This window comes from Syngnathoides biaculeatus, chromosome 15 (assembly GCF_019802595.1).
Source record: "Syngnathoides biaculeatus isolate LvHL_M chromosome 15, ASM1980259v1, whole genome shotgun sequence".
Lineage (NCBI taxonomy): Eukaryota > Metazoa > Chordata > Actinopteri > Syngnathiformes > Syngnathidae > Syngnathoides > Syngnathoides biaculeatus.
In genome coordinates, this window is record NC_084654.1 from 6,660,603 (window position 1) to 6,683,995 (window position 23,393).

At 42.6% G+C, this 23,393-nt stretch overlaps 1 protein-coding gene across 1 annotated transcript in view; it reads right to left on the reverse strand.

Annotated features, from left to right (window-relative positions):
* Positions 1-6,394: 6,394 nt before the first annotated feature.
* Positions 6,395-23,393, reverse strand: part of pdss2 (prenyl (decaprenyl) diphosphate synthase, subunit 2) — a 41,889-nt gene continuing 24,890 nt past the window's right edge. Inside the window, exons 4-8 of the mRNA XM_061844866.1 lie at positions 21,420-21,494; positions 17,282-17,452; positions 12,655-12,786; positions 12,491-12,526; positions 6,395-6,887 (exon numbers count right to left, since the gene is read on the reverse strand). Coding sequence (XP_061700850.1) covers positions 6,732-6,887; positions 12,491-12,526; positions 12,655-12,786; positions 17,282-17,452; positions 21,420-21,494 — 570 coding nt within the window. The 3' untranslated portion in view covers positions 6,395-6,731. The remainder of the gene's footprint in view (positions 6,888-12,490; positions 12,527-12,654; positions 12,787-17,281; positions 17,453-21,419; positions 21,495-23,393) is intronic.

Here is a 23,393-nt window from a genome sequence, read left to right on the forward strand (position 1 = left end):
GTTTGCCAAAATCCCTCCTGGAGTGTATGCAATCCTGGTGAATAACTACAGGAAACTTTTGACCTCTGTAATTGCAAACAAAGGCTACTGTACCAAATATCAACATTGTTTTTCTTAGGTGTTCAAATACTTGTTTGCAGCTGTATCACACAGATAAATGATTAAAAAAATCTTACATTGTGATTTCTGGATTTTTCTTTTTAGATTATCTCTCACAGTGGACATGCACCTCCGATGAAAATTTCAGACCCCTCCATGATTTCAAAGTGGGAGAACTTGCAATATAGCAGGGTGTTCAAATACTTATTTTCTTCACTGTATGTACTGTCACGTCCCATCGGAAACGAGAGTAGGACCCAAATGCAGGAACTCGGAAGACGCAAGGTAGTTCAAGAAGAGACACATTTATTATATGCAGAGGTCGGGGATCAAGCAGGCAGTCCGGTGCGGCAGCGGTAGTTGGGACGACGGGCGAAGAGAGTAGATGAGCGGACAGGCAGGAGTCGGTACACGGGAGACCAATCAACGCAGGCAGAAGTATCAAAGGAGTCAGGCTTACAAGGTTGGTCGGAGAACGGACGAAGGTCGGTACACACAGGTTCAATCAGGGATACCGGAGCACACGAATGGGACATGATCATACGAACTGGCGCCGGCCAGTTGTCATCGCGGTCATATAAATCCATAGCGTAATCAGGCTGCATGAGGCGCAGGTGTGCACCTTCCAATCAGCGCACCTGCGCAGACACCCGCACAGCTCGTGCTGGAGCGGCAGGATCATGACATATACAGCATATATATAATACAGGCCCTATATTTGAAAGCAGTACATGTATGTATGTATGTATGTATGTATGTATGTATGCATGCATGCATCGGTATATATGATCTGAAACACACCAGCAAGTCAACTTCGCATGGCTCAATATCTTTTTTTTTTCTAATTAAGGTTTTAGAGTGGTCAAGTCGAAGTCTGGATTTAAATCCAATCCCGACTTACTCCCAAGAGTGGCACAACCTGTTATTAACTTCAGGGGGCTAATTACATTTTCACAGAGCGTCATAAAGGTTTGGAACTGTTTTTTTTGCCTTAATAAATTCAATTGTCATTTTAAAACTGCATTTTGTATTTCCTTGGGTTGTCTTTGAGTGATATTAAAATGATCTGATTTGATGATTTGAAATATTTGTGTGTGATAGACGTGACAGAAATCAGGAGGGGAGTATGTGTATATATATATATATATATATACACACACACACACACACACACACACACACACATACAAACAGTATATGTATGTGTGTTAAAAAAACACATCAAACACTATTCACACACAAATAAATAAATACACAGTATAAAAGTGACACCTACGGGCAATTTAGAGTCTTCAAATAATCTACCTTGCATGTTTTAGGATGCAGGGAAAGCAGAGTACCCAGACACCGGGAGAACATGATTTAATCCCCAGTCCTCAGAACTGTGAGGCAGATGTGCTAACCAGTCCTTCAGCATGCCACCTGTTAAAATCCAGCTCTATTATTTGCATCTGGGATAAAATTTAGACCAGACTCAAAGAAAACATCTTAATTTTAAAATGCTTTAATTCCTACATGACTATAACAGCTACATATTTCTTTCAAAACAATTAAAAAGTAAAATTCAATGTTAAAAATCTCTCTTTTGATCCCTTTATTATTTTTTTTAAATGCAAAAAAACGAATGAGCAACTCCTTAAGATCTGAAGTTTCGCCTCATAATGCTGTCAATATTTGTTTTTATGATTTAAATATATATCAAATGGGTCCCAGGCCAGATTTTGGACAGCCATGGTTTCAGCCGTTGTGTCAGAAACAGAATGTCCAAGCTTCTCGTGCGGCTTCTTCCTTCTGTCCTTCAGGTTGGGCCTTGCTGTGACAAAAAGCTGTCTGCAGAGTTTCACACCTCGACGTTCCCGTCCTTGCAGACAGCGGCCTGGGGAAACCACAGTTCTACGAGGATGGCGCCAACTCAGAGCAGGGCGGCCAAGCCTAATCGATAGCTCTGCATTTCCTGTCCATTTGCTCAAGTCTCTTCATTAATAATTACTGCTTTGAGGAGCTTCAATGTTCTGGCTGGCTGGGCCAAGCCAAGAGGGCTGGGTGACCTTTGCCCGCCCCTGACTTGACTTGGATTACATCACAGACACAATATGGCGACACGGATCACTTTATCTTTGCGCTGAACACATACCAGTTCCCTCTCTCGGGAGGGAATATCATGTCAAACTCAAGTTAAAAACCCAACAACTATTACACTTATCAACTGATCAAAACATTTGATAGAAGATGACTATTTGGGGAAGTTTGTCTGTTTTTCAAATGTGCAGTTGTGATCAGACCTTGCACCAAAGAGTGCACCAAGTGGCCACTACTGCATGATTTGGACACGATCACTGAATTTTTCTCTCCTCGCTTGTGCGCCAAGCAACTGCCTGACAACCGTCCATAACTCTGTTGCTGCTGGACCTCCGGCGGTATCGCTAAATCGCTGTTGGTTCGCTCACCGCCTCGCAACACAACCGGCGTGGGGCCAGACTGCAAGTGCACACATAACATAAAAGACAATACACTTCAGTGAAGATAAATTGTTATTTTCAAGTTGTGGGCACTGCAATTGGCTGTTCAGGGTCTAGCCTGCCTCCTGCCCGATGACAGCTGGGATTGGCTCCAGCAATCCCATGACCCTTGTGAGGATAAGTGGCACAGAAGGTGGATGGATGGATGGATGGAGTTGTGGGCATAGTCTTAGGCCATTTGCATGTGATACTTTTTTTTTTTTAAAACCTCCTGTTTGGCTGTTAGGCCAGGCAGAATATTAGAATCTCTATTCCTTTTTTGCCAGAGTTTTTATACTGTGGCTCTTTGTATTCTGATGGATATTAATTGAATTCAATGCGGAGAAGGAGTGGCTCTACTCTGAGCTCCTCCCGGATGACCGAGCTTCTCACCCATCTCTAAGGGAGACCCTGGACAAACTGCGAAGAAACTCATTTCATCCGCTTGTATCTGGAATCTTGTCATTGCGGTCCCGACCCACAGCTCGTGATCATAGGTGTGGATAGGAATGTAGATCAACAGAAAAACTGAGAACTTTGCCTTTCAACTTAGCTCCATCTTTACCACAACGGCTCAATACAAAGCTTGAATCACTGCAGATGCTTCACCAATCTGCCAGTCGATCTCGCGTTCATTTCTTGCTTCACTTGTGAACAAGACCCCAAGATACTAGAACTTCTCCACTTGGGGAAGGATCTCATTCCCGACATAAAGAGGACACACCACTCTTTTCCGACTGAGGACCATGGTCTCAGATTTGGAGGTGGACTCTGCTGCGAACTGCTCCAGTGAGCCTTAGAAAACATGGCTTAATGAAGCCAACAGAACCACATAGCTTGCAAAAAGGAGAGATTCAATACTGTGGCCACCAAATCTGACCCCCTCTATGCCTTAGCTGCACTTAAAGATTTTGTCCATAAAAGCCATGAAAGCTTGGTGACAAAGGGCAGCCTTGGTGGAGTCCAAAGAAGAAACGAGTCCGACTTACTGCCAGCAGCGTGGAGCAAAATCTGACACCCCTATCAGGGGGTTTGGTACTCCATAGTCCCAAACCACCCCCCACAGGACTCCCCGAGGGACACAGTTTAAGACCTTCTCCAAGTCTACAAAACACATGTAGACTGGTTGGGTGAAATCCCATGCATCCTCGAGGACCCTGCTGAGGGTGAAAAGCTGCTCCACTTTTCTACAGCCAGGACAAAAACCACATTGATCCTCCTGAAGCTGCGATTCGACTTCCTGACAGACCCTCTTCTCCAGCAACCCTGAATAGATCTTACTAGGGAGACTGTTGCGTAGTTGGAACACACCGTCTGGTACCCCTTCTTAATAAGGGGGACCATTACCCCAGCCTGCCAATCCAAAGCCACTGTACCCAATGTCCTTGCGATGTTGCAGAGGCGTGTCAACCAGCCCCATAACATCCAGAACCTTTAGGAACTCTCATCCACCCCCGGGACGATGCCACTAAGGAGCTTTTGAACTACCTTTGTGACCTCAACGTCAGAGATAGGAAAGCTTGCCTCAGAGAACTCAAACCCTGCTGTCATGGCTGTGCTGGTCCCTGTCATGGGTCTGCCTTTCCCCAATGCAGCACGCACCTGGTATAATCAGCGGCTGCTGCAGGACTGATCCGGCTCTCGTCGTCACCGGCTGGGCAGGGTTCTTCTTCGTAGAAAAGAAGGACACGACACTGCAGCCCTGCATCGATTACCAAGGACTTAACGACATCACTATAAAGAAATGGGAACCCCCTCGCCCCCATTGCCACGGCCTTCGAATTTCTGAAGGGGGCCAAGATTTTTACCAAGATGGACTTGAGGAATGCGTCCCATTCGTGTGGTGTTACAAGTTACAGCTATTGCGTCACGACCTGTATGTCAAGGGTGAAAAGTGTGAGTTTCACCAACCCTCCGTGTCATTCTTGGGCTTTGTCTTGGCGTAGGGGGGGATACGCATGGATCCCTGCAAGGTTGAGGCTGTCCTGCATTGGTCACTCCAACTACTCACAAGGAGGTAGAGAGGTTTATCGGGTGTGCGAAATTCTACCGCGAATTCATTCGAAATTTTAGGACCGTGGCAGCCCCATTGCTTGTGCTAACCTCAGCCCACAGTTCCTTAGTTTGGAATCTGGCCTGCCAGGCGGCCTTCCGTAAGCTCAAGGCCAGCATTAGTTCAGCTCCGGTCCCCACCTTGCCCGATCCAGATAGGGAGTTTGTTGTCGAGGTCGATGCATCAGATTCAGGGATAGGGGCAATTCTCTCAGAGAAGTCCCAAGGACGGAAGATGACACCCCTGCGCATTCCTATGCAAAAAACTAACTCCGGCAGAACAAAATTATGACATCGGAGACCACGAACTGCTAGCAGTTAAAACAGCCATATTGGCATGGAGACATTGGTTAGAGGGGGACATTGGTCCCCTTTTTTGTACTAATGGACCACAAAAACTTAGAATATATTAGGTACGGTAGGTAGGCTACGGTCCCAAGGAGCGGTCGTGGATCCCTTCCTGGTTCGCGGTCAATCCCTCCCTCATTAGGGACTATCATGCATCGCATCCTGAGGCTCCTGGGCCGTCCGGTGCTGGCCGTTGTGGTGGGGGGGTACGGTCATGGCTGTGCCGGTCACTAATGCGGCACGCACCTGGTCCAATCAGCGGATGCGCACACCTGTGCCTTGTCTCAGTAATTACGGCTCACACATTTGGGCCCACGCATGCGGTCTGGTCTTTGGCAGATCGTTGTACTCATGTCACATTCCCGCAACCCTTCATCTTCGTCCTTGCTATCCCGTGTCCCGAACCCTGCCTCGTTCTTGATCTTCCTCATATGCCCGCTGGTTCTGTTACTGCTGCCTTGCTGGACTGCCTGTCTGTGTACCGATTGTGGATTGAATAAAGACACCTGCCACACTGTATCCAGTCTTGTGAGTCGTCCATTTCGGGTTCAGCCTCGTGCTCGGGCCATGACACCCTCCTTCCTCATGGGAAGGCATGTCAGTGGAATTGAGGAGGTCTTCAAAGTATTCTCCCTACTGACTCACAACATCTCAAGTCGAGGTCAGCAGCGGCCCCCGTCCTTACGATACACAGTGTTGACTGTGCACTGCTTCCCCCTCCTGAGACACCGGACCAAAATTTCCTTGAAGCCGTCTTGAAGTCATTCTCCAAGGCTTCATCGAACTCTTCCCACGCCCGGGTTTTTGCCTCAGCGACCATCCAAACTTCTTCTAAATTTTAGGTGACTTTATAGGCATATCAGAACAGTTGGTTAGTATACTATTCTTTGCAGGTTTTCAGCACCTATCTTCAAACATAAATCTAACATTAAAAAACAAAACGAAAATGAGTTTGAGTGTACTTTGAAACACGGATAGCACACTGTCACAAAAAAAAACCCCAAAACATGCTCTTGCTCGGTGGGTTTGCTGCTAAGACAGTCGGGTAACGATTTCAGGACTTGGCCAAATAGGGAGGCCTGTCCTTGTTGTGGGTGCAGCTGTGTTGGGAAATTAAAATTCTGTTTGTGCATTGCAATAATTTGCAGCTCTCCTTCCACTTTGATAGTGCAGGCACAAAAGTTGTTGAAAATGCTGTTGGAGCCTGGCTCCCTTACCTGGTTCTGCTACACTTTCCTAAAACCCGCATTCAAAAATGGAAGACAATCAAAACAAGTGAAATGACGGACCCAGCACACTTACCGGGAGCAGCTGTTTCTGATGTATATTCACATTTTCTCACTTTCCCTCTTAAAAAAAAAAAATACCCGGAGGGAAAGGCAAAACAAGAGATATGATGAGGTCTCCCAAACTCTTTTAATCTTTAAAGTTCTGAATCCCTTTCAGGCAAAATTTCAACTACAAATGTTAGCCTTTGCAGATGACCATGGAAACAAAAACATTCAATAACGATTATGCATCAACACTCATTCAAAGCATGATCCAACAATATTTTTATTTTTCCAACAAGCAACATCTATGCTCTTGCAGCATTCAGAATTGAGCTCAACTGTTCAAGCAGTCCATGAAAGAGCACCTGATTTCATGTCATTATTTTGCTGGCCTCGGCACAAAAGGACCAATGGAGCTTCAATTTTAAAATCACAAATGTGTGCGTGTTTAAGCGAATCCTTGTCAAAATTTGGTGATAACAGAGGCGATGTTTTCCAAGGCAGATCGAGCCTCGGAGGAGGGGAAAGCCTGGATGGCCTCTAGAGCCCTGTCGCTATGGTAACAGCATAAGTTGACTGCCGAACTCACGCCTTTCTCTGACTTAACTGCTGCCAAAAGCTGTTGAGAGACCAAAACACACATTACTTGTTATTGTCATGTTTGTATTTCTGCTTTTGCCGATACCATACATTGGGCACCCAGCAGAGAGACGTTCAAGAGATTGACTACACAAACATATTTTCATTTGAATTGTGACAAACATTTTTGCAATGCATCTACATAATAATTGTTTTACAGGTACAAGATTGTCAGCACAATACCTTTTGTGTATTTTTCTTATACTGGTGAGCTGCTGTTGTGATTCTCTTCTCAGTAAATGGGATGATTTTTGAGTCCGACCAAAATATTTGTTTGTGATGAGCTTCCATCACAATTTTTTTAGTGACTTTTGTTTCAAAGAAACAAAATGAATGTTTAAAACAAAAAAGGCCAACATTATTTCCAGAATGTTCACAAATATTATGAATCGCCCAACCAAGTATGTTCCAACACGGAGTGATCGAAGGTCTCGCTATGCCTGCTGTTGATGTTTTTGCTGTGGGTGTTTTACCTCATGAATTGTAAGAGGAGGTAAGGACCATGGCCCAGTCTTCTTTGTCAATAAAAGAGCTGAGCCCCACCCTCGTGCATGATCAATTTAGGAGAGACTCTTTCTTTCCTCTCATGTCGCAGAATATTACTATATTATTGCAAAACCACTGTTTGCAATATTGTGGACTACATTTCCCGCTTGCTGCCAAGTCTGACAATTCATCATTTATTTTATGTTTTTATATTCCGATGCATTATTCCTGCTGGATGTAACAATTCATCAACAAGCCTCTAAATTGGACTTGTACAGATTACAATAATGTACAGTTGAAACCATAAGTTTACATACAGTACATAAATAGCTTTCCCCCCCTTAATGTGTGACATGAAATTAGGATTACAAGGTCAATTATCCATCTATCCATCCATCCATTTTCTTCAGCGCTTATCCTCACAAGGGTCACGGGGAGTGCTGGAGCCTATCCTAGCTGTCAACGGGCAGCAGGCAGGGTACACCCTGAACTGGTTGCCAGCAAATTGCGGGGCACATCGAGATAAACAGCCGCACTCACAATCATACTTAGGGGCAATTTAGAGTGTCCAATTAATGCTGCATGTTTTTGGGATGTGGGAGGAAACCCACGCAGGCACGGGGAGAACATGCAAACTCCACACAGAGATGGCCGGGATCGAACCCAGGATCTCAGAACTGTGAGGCCAACGCTTAACTAGGTGAACCACCGTGCTGCCCCGAGGTCAATTAGGATTACCAAAATTACTTGCTAAATGCTGAAATAATTAATTTTCAAACTAAATTTTAATTTCTTTCTTTAAAGTCAAAAGTTAACATATGCTTCAGTAGTATTTGGTAACGACGCCTTTAAGGCATATGACTTAGGTCAAAAATTTTGAATAGACTTTAAACTGATCTGATTAGTTTGATCAATAATTACCATTTCATGCTGATCTGCTTTAATGTCATAATTGCCAATGATTAGCTGCGCAAAAGACCCTTTATTTTGCATCGCCTTCGTTTACAGTATGTTTGATCAAAAACCTAGTTCATTTTTATCCTTGGTGCCTGTCTTTTCACATAGTACTGTAAATAACTGACCACCAATGAAATTATTTAAAAAATAAACGTATAATGACAATAAATGCCATTATATTCTAATAAAATGCTATGTCACCACGTAAGCTAGTGGTAGTATTAATGGTTGTACGTAAACATGTCCTGACTTATCATGTGCAAAGATTTTGATGTGTGTGAAGTAATTGAATTTAAATAAAGTAAGTGAATTACAGTAAATTAGCACCCATTGTTTCTGTCATACAGTAATGTTGGTTTCACTCGACTGCTTGGAATTCATGACTAGAGATTACTTTTGAAGATAGTCTCTATATATAGTCAATGAACAAGTCATTTATATAGACACATTGCACCTGAGGATGAAACAAATTTTTGCAAGTACACAATTCTCTTCCTGATATCTTGGCCAATTTCTCTTGTCTTTCCCATGATGTTACGCAAATAAGCAGTGAGTTTCAGGTGTGCATTCAAATAATAAGTAAAGGTGTGTTTCTAAGGGCTCCACTTCCTGTGAAGGTGTGAATATACAAGTAAATCCTGATGAGCACCAAACAACCCCTCCAACAACTATTTTTAGAAGTCGTCTTGGCCTGCTACCAAACAATTTTGATCCAGTTCACTTGAGGTGTGTTTGTTGTATGAATATGAACCAGCTTCAATCGAACTCAACAGCATTCCACAGCTCATGAACAATAATGTCTTACCTAATCCATGGTGTAGTTCAATATGAAAGACAATTTCACCTCATTTGACTTCATTGACTCACAGTGTAGGCTTAGTCTTGGAGCTGGAGTGAGCATGTCAGATTTCTACACATCGTGAAAGCGTTCTTTGTGCAATATACTGGTAATGTTATTCGCAATGTTGTACAGAGGTGACTGGTCATTAACTATCACAAGGTTTAGCAACACTTTTGTTTGCCGCCACCGTTGGGGACTAGCACATATTCCTACTCATTTTTCTTTGTTCCTGGTGTTAAGGCACCCCATTTAACTCAAATGTCGTCAGTGAACCTATTATAAGATTCCAAAGACGTGAGATCATCATCTGGGTTTTCCCAAATTGTTTAAAGGCATAGTAATCTTAAAGGGCCACTGTCATGAAATGCATGATTCTTAGTATGTTATTAATGAAAAAACTGCAGCTGACATGGACCCATGTGTTTTTTCACCTCAAAACATGATTTTGACGTATACAGCTTTTTGTATCTTCCGCCATGAAAATCCTCACAAGGGATTTGTTTTGGAGAAGACGCAGGAAGTGACGTAAGGGACAGACCCGCCTTCAAGTGGAATCATTTGTTTCCATTAGTTTTACCTCCAGGAAGGTAGCTTCTTGTTCCTTTGTGTTAGCCAAAATGCCGGCTCGTTGCATTGCTGGACATTGCTTGAACACTCGGGAGAATGGATTTACCCTTCATAAGTTTGCAAGAGACCCGGTTCGTCGTGAAAAATGGATTGCACGGGTGCAATGGACGAGAGCCTCGTGGGTTCCAAATGACAGGTAGGTGTGTATACAGCTACGAAAAAAAGTAATAGTTTGGGGTGGACCACGTAATCGGTCTCTCATAATGGAACAAAAGATCCGCATACGTATGACAGGCATTCTAAATGTGTCGATGTGTGCGTCGGATGGCGTCGGGCTCGCTGGCGAGGTGACGCAGCAGCCTTTGCCGGCGAGCCCTGCACGTCGGGCTCGCGGAGGGCGGTGGCTCTGAACAACGTCTCCGACAATGCTGCACTTGGCCGCGTGCGACGACAACGCCGTAAATCAGCCCGGCTCGGCTATGTGATAATATATGATATGATATGATCCGTGACACCTCGGCGCCGAAAATGAGCCACCCCGGCTGAGGCGCCGTGTCCGCTGGTCACGGCTATGGCAAAGGCTGGATACCGGGCTCATGGACTGCTGCGGCTCTGAACAACGCTCCCGACATTGCCGCACTCAGCCACGTGCGACGCCGTAAAGCGCCCCGGCTCGACGGTGTTGTTCATTGTGGACAGCGGCGGCTATGAATAACGGCGTAAAGTGGCCAGGCTCGACGCCATGATAAGCCACCTCGGCGCCGAAAATTAGAAGCTCTGGCCTTGTCGGCCGGGGTGCCTTGTCGCAGCCGGTCGCCGGCTTTGTCGGCCGGGGTGGCTCGTTGCGGGGCAGGGCCGCGATGGCTCATCTCCGCTGCGGAAGTGGATTGGACGGGGAGGCGATTTGGCCGTGATCGCATTTCATCTGAATATGGATCGAAACAATAGGGTAATATTGCCCAGGTAACTTCACTCGGTTGTGTGATGTTCTCTTTTTCGAAAAGAGCTTCCGTGTCAGAAGGGGCGTGTTCATCTCCCATACGAGGGTCCAGTGTGTGTTTTCAATGGTGAATGTCCGGGGTGACGTCACGGACAGGGGATGCAGCCAATATGGCAACCACTTGGATGTCATCGAATGACACTTCCGCAACTTTGCGGATGGATGATGCGCTCTCCGCTCATACTTATTTTTTCATATAAACATTGAAATGAATAATGTTATATGTATTTTTCATTACAATATCTATTTTAGAATGTTTATAGGGATGACACTTGACCGTTAATGTATGTAAACTGTAGACTTTGAAGAAAGTAATGAAAAATTGTCTTGAAAAATACACTTCCCTTATTATTCTTGCTTTAAGCAAATAGAAATAATTTTGGTTATTAAAATTGACCGGAATCTGGAAAAGATTAGTCTGATTTCATGACAGACACCATCCATCCATTTTCTTTTGCCGCTTATCCTCATGAGGGTTGCGGGGAGTGCCTATCCCAGCTGTCAATGGGCAGGAGGCAGGGTACATCCTCAACTGGTTGCCAGCCAATCGCAGAGCACATGGAGACAACAGCCACACTCACAATCACACCTAGGGGCAATTTAGAGTGTCCAATTAATGTTGCATGTTTTTGGGATGTGGGAGGAAACCGGAGTGCCCGGAGGAAACCCACGCAGGAACGGGGAGAAGATGAAAACCCCACACAGGCGGGTCTGGGATTGAACCCGGGACCTCAGAACTGTGAGCCCAACGCTTTACAAACTTATCCACTGTGCCGCCCTCATAATAGACAGTGGGAGAAAAAGTGTATTTTTGTATCGTGCACTGTACGTGTAAACCTCTGGTTTTAACTGTAGTTGTGAGATACATGGGATCGCCTAACACAAACATATCCCCAATCATGTCAAAAGTTAGATGTACATTCTCCTAAAATTATTGTCAGAATGTTTGTAATGCCGGGGTGGTTACTGTTAAAAGCAAAGTGCGGAAAGGCTTTGTTCACAGAAAGGTTTAGTTGACTTCAATTTCACACTGGGTGGGAAGATGCTCCAGAAATTAAACATAGAGACATTAAAAAGTCAATTTCACAGGGGCCGATAGTTCCAACATGACATCCACCGCTGTGCTCTTTGGGTGCTGAGGATACACATAGACAGGATTCTTTAAAGTACCTCACCTCTGACCCTAACGAGGAGAGGCAGCATAGAAAATGGATGGATGTCTCAGTTCACATTTATATGTAATCAATACAACTCCCCAAGTTTGTTTCAGGGAGTTGATGATATGGCCCACAGGCAACGTTTTGTCAAATAATGTCCCAGAATAATATTAATCCATGAGAGAAGTGATCATCATTAGGTCCAAGATTGTCCTCTTCTTCTCAGACTGGCTAGCTCTTGCCCCCCTAAAATCGACCTCATGTCAATTACTTTCTCCTTCCATGCAAATCTCTCACTGTGTGTCCTTTCCAGCTGAAGGAGACTGTGCCACAATACCTGTCTTTGAGCCTCAATGTCTCCTCCACAAATAGGCCCTGGTAACTCAGCTATCATGCTCTGGTTTCAGACAGAACTAAATAACCCCTCCAAAGAGTATTCCACTCTCCTTCTACCCCATGAGTCCCCTCCGTTCACACCTTGACTTTGGAAGCTAATTTTGATGCAAGTTGGGGTAAAATTAATCCATCCAAATCATGAAAAGATCACAGACACCAAACAAGGCAAAGGAGCTTACCTTGGAGTAATCAAGTTGGTTTCTCATTGTTTTTGCCTAGTGAAGAAAAAAACAAGTTACAACTTGTTTGTGACAGAAAAGAAGGTAGTAAGTAGCACTGGGGGGGTAGGAAGATCCCTGAATATTAGAACTTTATCAGGTTGCTGACAGCCACCATCCTTTACCTGCTGCAGTTGGTCCTGCCATCGCTCGGGGCCAATGATGTGACGGTGAAAAACCACAGGGGCGGCGCTAAAACTGAAAGACACCTGCTCTCCTGCGTTGCTCTTCACAAATGGCTGGAGGTCAGAGTTAAGCTGCAGGAAGCAAAGCACACCAATTTAACAAACTCAGTAAAGGAAATATGAGTCATGCCTGTATACACGCCAGGTGACCCAGCTCAAGACGAGCTTGATGAACGGCCCTGTAACTAACACAGCTTGCGAGATGCAAATGGCTCCTTAATGGACCCATTTCAACATAAACCCATGCTGGGATCCCCCGTAGCCACACAGACCAGCAGACAGACAGCCACAGCAGGAGAGGGTCCAATATAAAAGTGCATTATTGTAAGTGGGATCAGTACAAATTACAGTGGACTGTGGGCGAACAACGTGAAATACCAAAGCTGAAAAAAATCTAAACAAAATTGAGATTCTGAGAGGTTGAGTCATCAGACATCTCCCTCGCTCCTGCAAATGTCAGGCCATTTTTACTACTCACATTCTGAGGCTCATTTAATTTACTCATTTTTTTAGGTGTGTACATACACTTTCCCAATGGCAACAGTGCTGATAAACTAATGATGAAAATGGCAATAAATAATGAAGTTTCGTTGAAAAGCTTTGTCATTGACTTCAAATTAAAATTTCTGACAGATGCAGAGAAAAGCTTAAGTCACACGAATGTTCTAGGACTTTATTAATATTATTTTTATTATTTTATGGCCTGTTTGGAAATCAAATAGTTTTCCCTACAGACAATACTGAGTATAGAAGAGATCTGTACTACGGTCAAACCCTTGACCGTAGTACAACCATCATAAAACAATCCATCGATCAATTTTCTGAGTCGCTTATCCTCACGAGGGTTGCGGGAGTGCTGGAGCCAATCCCAGCTATCATCGAGCAGGAGGGAGGATATATCCTGAACTGGTTGCCAGCCAGTCGCAGTGCAAATAAAAACAGACAACTGTCACGCTCACAATCACACCTAGGGGCTAGTTGATGCCGCTCTAGTACAAAGACACTCAGTCAGTTGACAGAATACTATTGAGCCATAAAGACATTGTAAGAACAGTCACGGAGTAATGAACAGTTTCTAGTAACCTGGTAATGATGGTAGTTGTTTTCCTTTCAGCTTGTCCCTTTCGGGGTTGCCACAGAGTATCATCTCAGATGAACACATATATATGTTTGGCACAATTTTTACACTTGATGCCCTTCCTGACGCAACCCTTCTCTGGGAGTGGAGTCCCCAGTGGGATACGAACCCACAACCCCTGGTTTACCAAACCAGTGCTGTAACCACTGAGCTATGGGGCCTCCCAGTAGCGATTGAAACATTTGAATGCCTAATAGTGCAATCATCCCATGCAACGACCATTGTACAAAGGGTGCCGAGACTTCAAGAAATATATGCAGTTTAATCTGACTAGTATTGCGATAATCTGGGACCATGTCGATTGTGAAAATGCTGCATATTCTTCAATTGATGCTGCAAGTGGCGCAGATGTTTCTCAGGCACGAGTGGTCAACAACAGATGTGCAAATGAGGCAGCGTAGTGAGACTACTACAGTGAGTGCAGGCTTAATGTGTAATATATCATAACATTTGGCTTGTCAGAAATGTGACAAAAATTCAAGACAAAAAATTGGCACCATGTTGCAGTTGAATTGGAAGTTAATTTTTTAAGGAGTTTATTGCAAGAGGGAAGAAGCTGTTGGAATGTTTGCTAATTTTAGTCTGCATTCTTCGGTAGGCCCTATCCAGGAGCTGGTGACCAAGATGTGGAGGGTCCAAGAGAATTTGCTCTTGTCTTAGTTCTGGTAGTCCTCGAGGGTCAGTGGTGGGATACTGACAATCCTTCAGCAGCTTTGATTGTCCATTGGAGTTGAAGATTGTCCTTTTTTTGTACTAGCACCAAACCAGACTGTGACGGAGGTATACAGTACTGATTCGATGACCCCTGTTTAGAACTGTCTCAAGAGCTCCTGTGGCAGGCTGAGCTTCCTGAGAAGCCGCAGGATGTACATCTTCTGCTGAACTTTTTTTTTTTTGAGGATGGAGTTTGATGATTGATCAATTTCGTTTACTTGTTCAGTGAGCCTTAACAATGCTGGGTTCACGTTACCTTGAGGTGGAATGTACACGGCGGCAAGTACAAAGGAGGCAAACTCATGCGGCAACTAGAATGGCTTACAGTTACAAAATAGTGTCTCCAAAACGGGTTGCAATTTGTACTGAGCTCAGTGACGTACGTACACCACTTTTCATTGACAGGAGCGTATCCCAAACTTTCCTTTGCCCTGATAACTCAGTCACAGGGTTTGCCCGGTGAAGATGGAAGACAGGGAGCATTACGGCTCTTTTGGAGGCTCGTTGACAAAGCCAAGTCTACGGAAAGCACAGGAGGGCGGAACGTTCGAAGTCTTTGGTGATCCTTATAAGAGATAAAGCTCAACTATTTTGTTGGGAAGGGAGTCTAGATTCGTGAGGTGGAGCAACGGGAACACTAATCTGTGTCGTCTCCTGTGGAGCTTCACCTGAATCCTGGCTCCCCTTCCTCTATGATGTCGCTTCCGGCTTCTATGCGCCAAAGACAAGTCGCTGCCCCAGTAAGTAACTCGGGAAAATAATTGTGTGGATTTGCAGAATCTGTTGAAAGGAAGTCTGAGATGGACTCCCTGATGGTTATTTGCTACTAGGTATTTACTGTGTTAGAGAAGTTTGAGAGCTGGTGTCACAAAATATATAACTAATATACAAGCAACAAGTAAGCTGAGTTGTATTGAAAGAACACCATACCTACTGTGAAGCATGGGGGTGGAAACATCGTACTTTGGCGGTGTTTTTTTTCTGCAACGGGACTAAGACAACTGATTCGTGAAAAGGACTGAATGAATGGGGCCATGTATCATGAGATTTTGAGTGAAAACCTCCTTCCATCAGCAACGGCACCAAAGATGACACTTGGCTGGTTCTTTCAGCCTGACAATGATCCTAAAAACACTGCCCGGACAATGAAGCAATGGCCTCACAAGAAGCATTTCAAGGTCCTGGAGTGGCCTGCTCAGTCTCCAGATCTCAACCCATAGAAAAGCTTTGGAGGAAGTTGAAAGTCTCTGTTGCCGAGTGATAGCCCAAAAACATCACTGCTCTGGAGGAAATCTACATGGAGGATTGGGCCAAAATAACAACAACAGTGTGTGAAAACCTTGTAAAAACCTACAGAAAATATATGACCTCTGTCATTGCCAACAAAGGGCACACAACAATGTATTGAGGTAAACTTTGTTGACTAAGCAAATACTTATTTTCCACCATAATTTGTTAATAAATTCTTCAAAAACCAGACTACATAATTTTTCTGGATTTTTCTTTTTTTTTTTTTTTTTTTTTTTACCTTATTTTGTCTCTCATAAGGAGGGTACCATAATTTTTCCTGTTTAACGTGGACTTATGTACAATAAGCACCATAAAAGTCGGCATCAAAATTCTGGAAAACACTTCTGCCTATATATAATACATTTTCACAATGCAAGATTTTGCTTCTACTGATGATATGATCAAAACATTTAGTACGATATTTGTTTTCCCCAAAATGATTCTGAAGTTCATCACACAATAAACTCACAATGAACACTTTTTTTTATTTTACTTGCTCTTATTTCGTAATTCAAAGTCCTACTTTTGTTTAGTAAATGAGAAAACACACAGTTGAGGTCATATGTTTGGTTGCCCCAGTAAAACTTTGTAAGATGGGTGCAATTCTTAAAAGAAAACATGAAAGGCTAAGCAAAAGACACTTAATTAGATTTTAATGGGATTCAAATTAAATGGTCAAGTATTACAGAAAGGCATTCTCATTAAACAAAAGATAACCATCAAGAAATTAATGATGGTTGTTGTTCAGTCATTAGTCGTAATTAGTCGTAGTCGTAAAAAAAAAAAAAAAAAAAAAAAAAAAAAAAAAAAAATCACAAATTCTGCCAGGGTATGTAAACTTAGCCCAACTGTACATCTACGCAGTCATAATTATGTATCCGTCATATTGGAATGAAAGTGTCGCCTACAACCTTTTCATAACCTCTAGATGGCGGCATACATTTATAGTGTGTGAACATCTTTTCCCATTTTTTCCTTCATTATTATGTGGGACAAGCCGAAAGAAATACATACAATTATGTATAATGTGCACAATTTTTTTTGGGGGGGGGGAGATATCAATTATACAAGAACATTTATGGTATACTAATGATGAAAATACACTTTTTAGGTGGAAGAACTGGCACTATTCTTGGATGACTCATCTTTTTGGCCCACTGTACATGACAACTAAGTACAGAATGTCTAAAATCTACTGTTTATCATGGGTTTCACAAGTGAAGTAATTGTTATTATTAACAAATAATCAAGCAAATTTGAAATGCAAACAAATACAAAGTCTAACTGCATCATGGAGTAGATTTGAGCCAACATCCTAATGGCTCGTGATATGTAAGTATGTATGTAAGTCTGAAGCCATCATTGTAAAGCTTCTGGAATTAATCACTGCATTCACATTCACTTACGCACTAAAAACGAATTTACCTTGTGCCCTAAGGACAGGTGCTTGCCGTATTTGTAGGCCAGTCTTTGGGACTTATCATCATGTTGTGCCAGCTCCAGGGCAGCTTGGCAACTCTTGGCCAGTAGCGCCGCATGAGACAGGAATGTCTGCTCCTCCCATGTTGCGGTACTGACTTCAGTGGTGAGACTATTCTGCAAACACAGTCAAGATGCCATGAACAGAGAGTTCTTCCTGTCCACATGTTCAGACCTGAGACGATTTCAAGTCCAACACTGTCTGGCATCTTGGGCAAAAACGCTGGTCAAAAATTCACTAAATATAAAAAGATAAACAGATATCTGTCGAGAAAAAAAACATGGTTTAATTTAAACAGATTTCTGTGGCCTGCTGAATCAAATAATTGATATAGGTGAGAATACTGCTAATGCTGGAAAAATGCAATTATTTATGTACAATACAAAACAGTAGGAAAACTAAGCGAAAACTAACCAATCACCTGCAACTAGCCAATGTTAACCAGACCTAGAGTTAAACTGTCATTTCAGGACAGATTTATTTTCTGAATAGTATTTCCTTTAAAAAGTTTCTGTATGGCAGTTGAAAAGCTGGACCACATGTCACAAGCTTGAAGCCCCTTGGTGTTATAAAACCTTTGGACAAATTGTACAAAAGCACGATTATCAAGCTTGCCATTAAGAATTTTTTTTGTGTGAAATTTCACATCAATCCCAGGTGTCCTCCATTGTGGTAGCCGAGTTCTGATATGTTCAGGAGTGTAATTGGTTCATAACACAAGCTCTGATTTAAAAAAAAAAAAAAAATCCCTTTATTTTTTTTCAACTAATTCATTAGTTTGTAATTCATTAATGCATTTTATATACAACTCTACAAAAAATATATAGTGGTATTTGAAACAATGCTGCATACAAAATAAATAAATTCAAAGGGGGGAAAAATATATATATGTATATACAATAACAGTTGCATTCATATGTACACTCTCCAGCTAATAATTTGTTGCACCACCACTGGCTTTTACTAGAGCCCATTGTTATTTTCTGGGTGGGTGTCTATCAGTGTGCGTCATGATGTGGCAATGTTTGCTTACTCTTTTTCACAAAATGTGCTAAAATCTCGGGGAGATGGCACGAACATCTCCTGAGATGCAGCCCACTGCAGATCTCCCCTCAGATGTTGGGTCACACTGAGGTCTGGACTGTGGCTAGACAAATTCCAAGACCTTCATTTCTTCCGGTTAAGCCATTGTTGTTTGTTGTGCTTTTGGGTCTTTGTCATGATGAAAGAGCAAATTCCTATTTGGCTTTAACTTTCTAGCAGATGCCTGAAGGTTTTGTGCTGACTGGTATTGGAACCTTTCAGTTATGGCCAAAAAGTTCAACTTTGGTTTCCTGGATCATTATACATTTCCCCACGAGTTTGGGAGAAAAAATGGTTTTTGCCAAATGTAGTCAGGGTTGATTAATTGCTTCTTTTCTATTTTCTAGCTCAGACAATGCTTGAGTGTTGGCAGGGTGTTCTTTCCCTTAAAGGCTTCATTGCAACCTCTGTAAACATACTGTCAGTGTAGATTGCCATAAAGCGCTATTTTAATGTCATTTCTCCATAAAATGTTTATCATTTGCTCTGTTCCCTGAGGTTAGCTAAGTAGGCATCTCGATCTCAATACAGACCAGTCGAGGAGGGGCAGCTTCTGTTTAATCCTGATACTTGAAAACGGAGGTGGAGCAGGAAAAGGACGTCTCCGATCGGCTGTTGTCTATCACATCCCGTCATGTTAGCTTGAGGAAATACGCACACAGCTGATAACTGACATGGTCTTCCCATGCACTTCCCTGGCAGGAATTACCCTGCTCCAATATTACCGGCACATGTGGGTTGAGGAGAATGTTGTAGTCAACTAAGAGAACTGTCACTTGGAATAATGTGCCTCAATTAAAAGTAATACTTCAAAAAAATACTTGAGTGAGAGTAAAATGTACAGTGGAAAACGACTCAAGTAATGACAAAATAGTAATTTATGATTTTTTTAATGAGCTTGAAAATGAATACAATAGACTAAATTAAATGTGAATCTACAAATTCTGATATTGCTTGGTGCGTCGATTCATTTGAGAGAAATTAGGATATATCCCAAAAGGTACACGTTTTATAATGTGTGCCAATATGCTCAGCCAAAATGACAAAACATCCGCAATTTATCGCAAGGTGATTTGTCAAATTAGAAGTAGGCTGAAACATCGCCGTTGGGGCAGACAGTGTCTGACAAATACTATAATACACAAAACAATACACTTCCCCAACAGGGTTGCCATGTAGGCACGTGGATTAATTGGGATGGCTTATCCTATTCTAATACCAGAAGCCCAACAGAAGAGGTTGTGGATGGCAGTGATGCCAAAACTTTGCAATTTTGAGTAACTGGCAAAGTAACGCATTAATTTTACGGGGAAAGTAATAAGGCTACAGTCTTCAATACTACGATAGCTACTTTTTCAACGTCTCTCACCAAACAGCAATTTGTAACTGGTGACTCATACAAAGAGCAGTCCAAATGTGCATAACTACTTAGCCGAGACAAAATGGAAAGGGACAGTACCATATCACAGATTAATGACCATTAACCTCACAGTTTTTAAGATCAGGGTTCAAATCTTGCCCAGACTGTGTGGAGTTTGCGTGTTTTCCCAGTCCCTGTGTGGGTTTATCTACGAACACTCTGGTTTCCTCCCAGATTCCAAAGTCATGGATTAAGTGGACACTCTAAATTGCCTTTAGGTTTGATTGTGAGTGGCAGCACGGTGGCACAGCTGTAAAGCATTGGCCTCACAGTTCTGCGGACCAGGGGTCAATCCTGGCACCGCCTGTGTGGAGTTTGCATGTTCTCCCCGTCCGTGCCTGTGTGGGTTTTCTCCGTGCACTCCAGTTTCCTAACCCATCCCAAAAACATGTATTAATTGAGACTCTAAATTGGCCCTAGGTGTGATTGTGAGTGCGACTATTGTCTGTCGCCTTGCGCCCTGCGATTGGCTGGCAACCATTTCAGGGTGTACCCTGCCTCCTGCCCGTTGACGGCTGGGATTGCCTCTCGCACTCCAGTGACCCTTGTGAGGATAAACGGCTAAGAAAATGGATGGATGCATGGATGGATGGATGGATGGATGGATGTGATAAAGTGCGCATCACAGCTCCGCCTCCCCACTTTCTCTCGATATGCAAACTTGTCACCCTATGTGATGAGAACCCGATGACTGTGGTGTCATCTGTAAACTTCAGTTCGACAGTTGCGTCTGATTAGGTGCAGTTGATTGTGGAGAGAGAGAAGAGCAGCAGGGAGAAGACGCATTCTTGGGGTGCCCCGGTGTTGATGGTGCGTATGGATGTGGTGGTGTCCCACAGCCTCACCTCCAGTTTCCTATCTGTCAGGAAATTCTAAATCCACTGACAGATGGCAGGTAAATGAAGCTAACGTTTGCAAGATCTCTTTGGAGATGTGCTTTGTGCAGACTTCCCACATGTCTTCAGTGACAATGTTCTAGCCATTGTCCAGGTTCATGCTGTGCGTAACTTCGAACATTCAAAGATAACCGCCATGCAACATCTACCTGACGAGATCAACGTTGACCTCAGTCTTGTTCATTGAAGGCTTTCTCTCACATCCCTGACCGCCAACCTGCGGACACTTGCTGCATCCATCCCAGTCCTTGTGATGGATAGTTGCACAATCGGACCAGAAAATTCTGGTTTGTTTGTTTGTTTCTCTGTGCTTTTTGCTTGATGTCTTGATACAAAGAATATGCATGTAAAAAGGATGTTGAGAAAAGTTTAAGGGATGCAGTGAGTTGAGGTGTGGAAACTCAAATTTGTAGTTTGAAATCTTTTATGACACTTGTCCATTTTCAGACACACCTAATATTCTATTCTTGTAATCATGGAACTGTACAATGTATATATCGCAAAATCTGATTAGATCAAAATATAATTTCTTGTGCTCTTTTGACAACTGGCCCTCTTTGATTTGAAAATTCCTTTAAGATTTGGATTTGAGGTTATTTAAGATCCTAGACTGTGGCCGGCAAGACTCATTCATTTGAAATTTCCTGTATGTATGGTTAACCATCTACGATTGTGGTAGTTTACCTCAGTGTTACTGGAACTCTCATAGTAGATTCCTTGTACTAAATCACCGATGGCACTGGAGATCAGTTCAACTACCTGGCAAACAGGGGGAAAAAAACAAACCACACAAAGATCAACCTTTCAGCATAGCAGTGCCCCACAGTATTCTACACATTTGAGAGGACTCAATTCAAAATATCACAGAAACAGATGGAAGAATTGCAAGGTGATGACACATCATCTTTAATGACCAGAACAACAGGTAAGATCTACATAGTGATTATCATGTCTGGTGAAGTACGTGATTAACCAATACGTCTGTGTCACTACAGTTCAGTCCTGCTGATGGGACATGAACCCTTCATACAAATCAGATGAATTATTTGCACTTTTTTTAGGCAGTGGTGAAACGAAGGACCAAAGTTAGTCCCCTGTGTTGCTCTCAGTCTTGTATGTAACAGTTGCCAATTTTCTGTTCCAAGGAGCATACACAATTATATTTTAGCTTCCACAAAAACTGGTCAGTGTTAATCTGACACAAGAGAGCCTGATTAGAATATTCACTACTGCAGAACTGAATCAGGACAAATTCTGAGTTCATTCCGCTCAGTGCAGACATCCTTGGTTCATCAGAAAAGTCTGGTGATGCTGATGCCTACAGTGCCCTTTGGGTAACGCAATCCATCTGGGGGAAAATACTGAGGAAACCTGAGCTTCGCCCGCGGACCTGAAAGGACAATGTGCCTACAGTGTTACTCTGGTGTCTCTCCCTGTCTTGGGAAGTGGGGGCCATTGGGGGGCTTTTTTTGGAAAGTATCAGATAAGCTCTCCCCCTGCTTCCCCCTAACTTCATTCCCAAATCCAGCTGTATCGTGTTTTGCCGACAGGGCCTGCAAAAGGGAAGAAACCAGATCTGCTGGGGAAGATTACAGTTTACTAAAGTTGCAGCATAGGTTACCTCTCAAGGCCATCTCCATCACTCTCAAAGACTAAAAAAGCTTTTGATAAACGCCTGCACGACAAGAAGTTCAAAAACAAATTCATGGCAAAGCTACCAAAATATTATTTTTTATGATCCTACATTATAATGTTTCAAAGAGTGTATACAAGTAAATTATGCCTTGAAATACACAAAGATATTTTTTTTTATTACTTTTATACCAAACCTTGCTTGCATCAATTTTAATGGCTTGTCTCATTTGCTTTACAGACCCTTAAATCAGGTGACTCACATATTCATATCTTTATTCAGAATTAATTGGAAGAAGAACAAAAGTCTAAGAAAAAAATCCAGTTCTCACTTAGCCTCAACATATTTGCACCAGAATTTACTGGCCTCTACCCTCTTTGGCCATTCAGTGAATCTCCATCATTAATTAGGCACTTTACAAACACAAACCTAAACATCACTTCCTAAATTGAATTATGCATTAATTCAACACTTAAGATGTATAGAGATGTTAAAAGTTGGAGAAACTAAACCATCCATGTCTCTATAGTATTGAAAACATTTATGTGTTGCATTGTTATTGTAATAAAAGTATAATTCTAAAAAAAATCCAAACTTTAAATGCTACAAAAAATGTGGCATACCTAAAAAGTTAAAATAATTCACTTTACCACAGATTGTATTGTAACAATCATAATTACATAGCCCACCCCAAAAAAACCTATTGTATGGTGAGTGTAGCAGATGAAGACGCTCCCTGAACATGAATGCAAGAACAGGTTCGGGTTGAGTGATTGAGAATATACTCTGATGATGCTTCCTGCCTCCAATTAAGCCTTTTATTCAATGGCTCCTAACAACCTGATTTCCACAGCTTTTTAAGAATGTCTGAATCAAAATGTCAGATAATGATTATTCAAACATCCAGCTAACGTTCTTCGTGTTGTCTGCAATGAGAATCCTAAATTGTTTTTTTTCAAGCACAAAACGTACTGTAGATATTTACCGGTAAATTCTTTGACTAAACCTAAATAGGTACCACAACA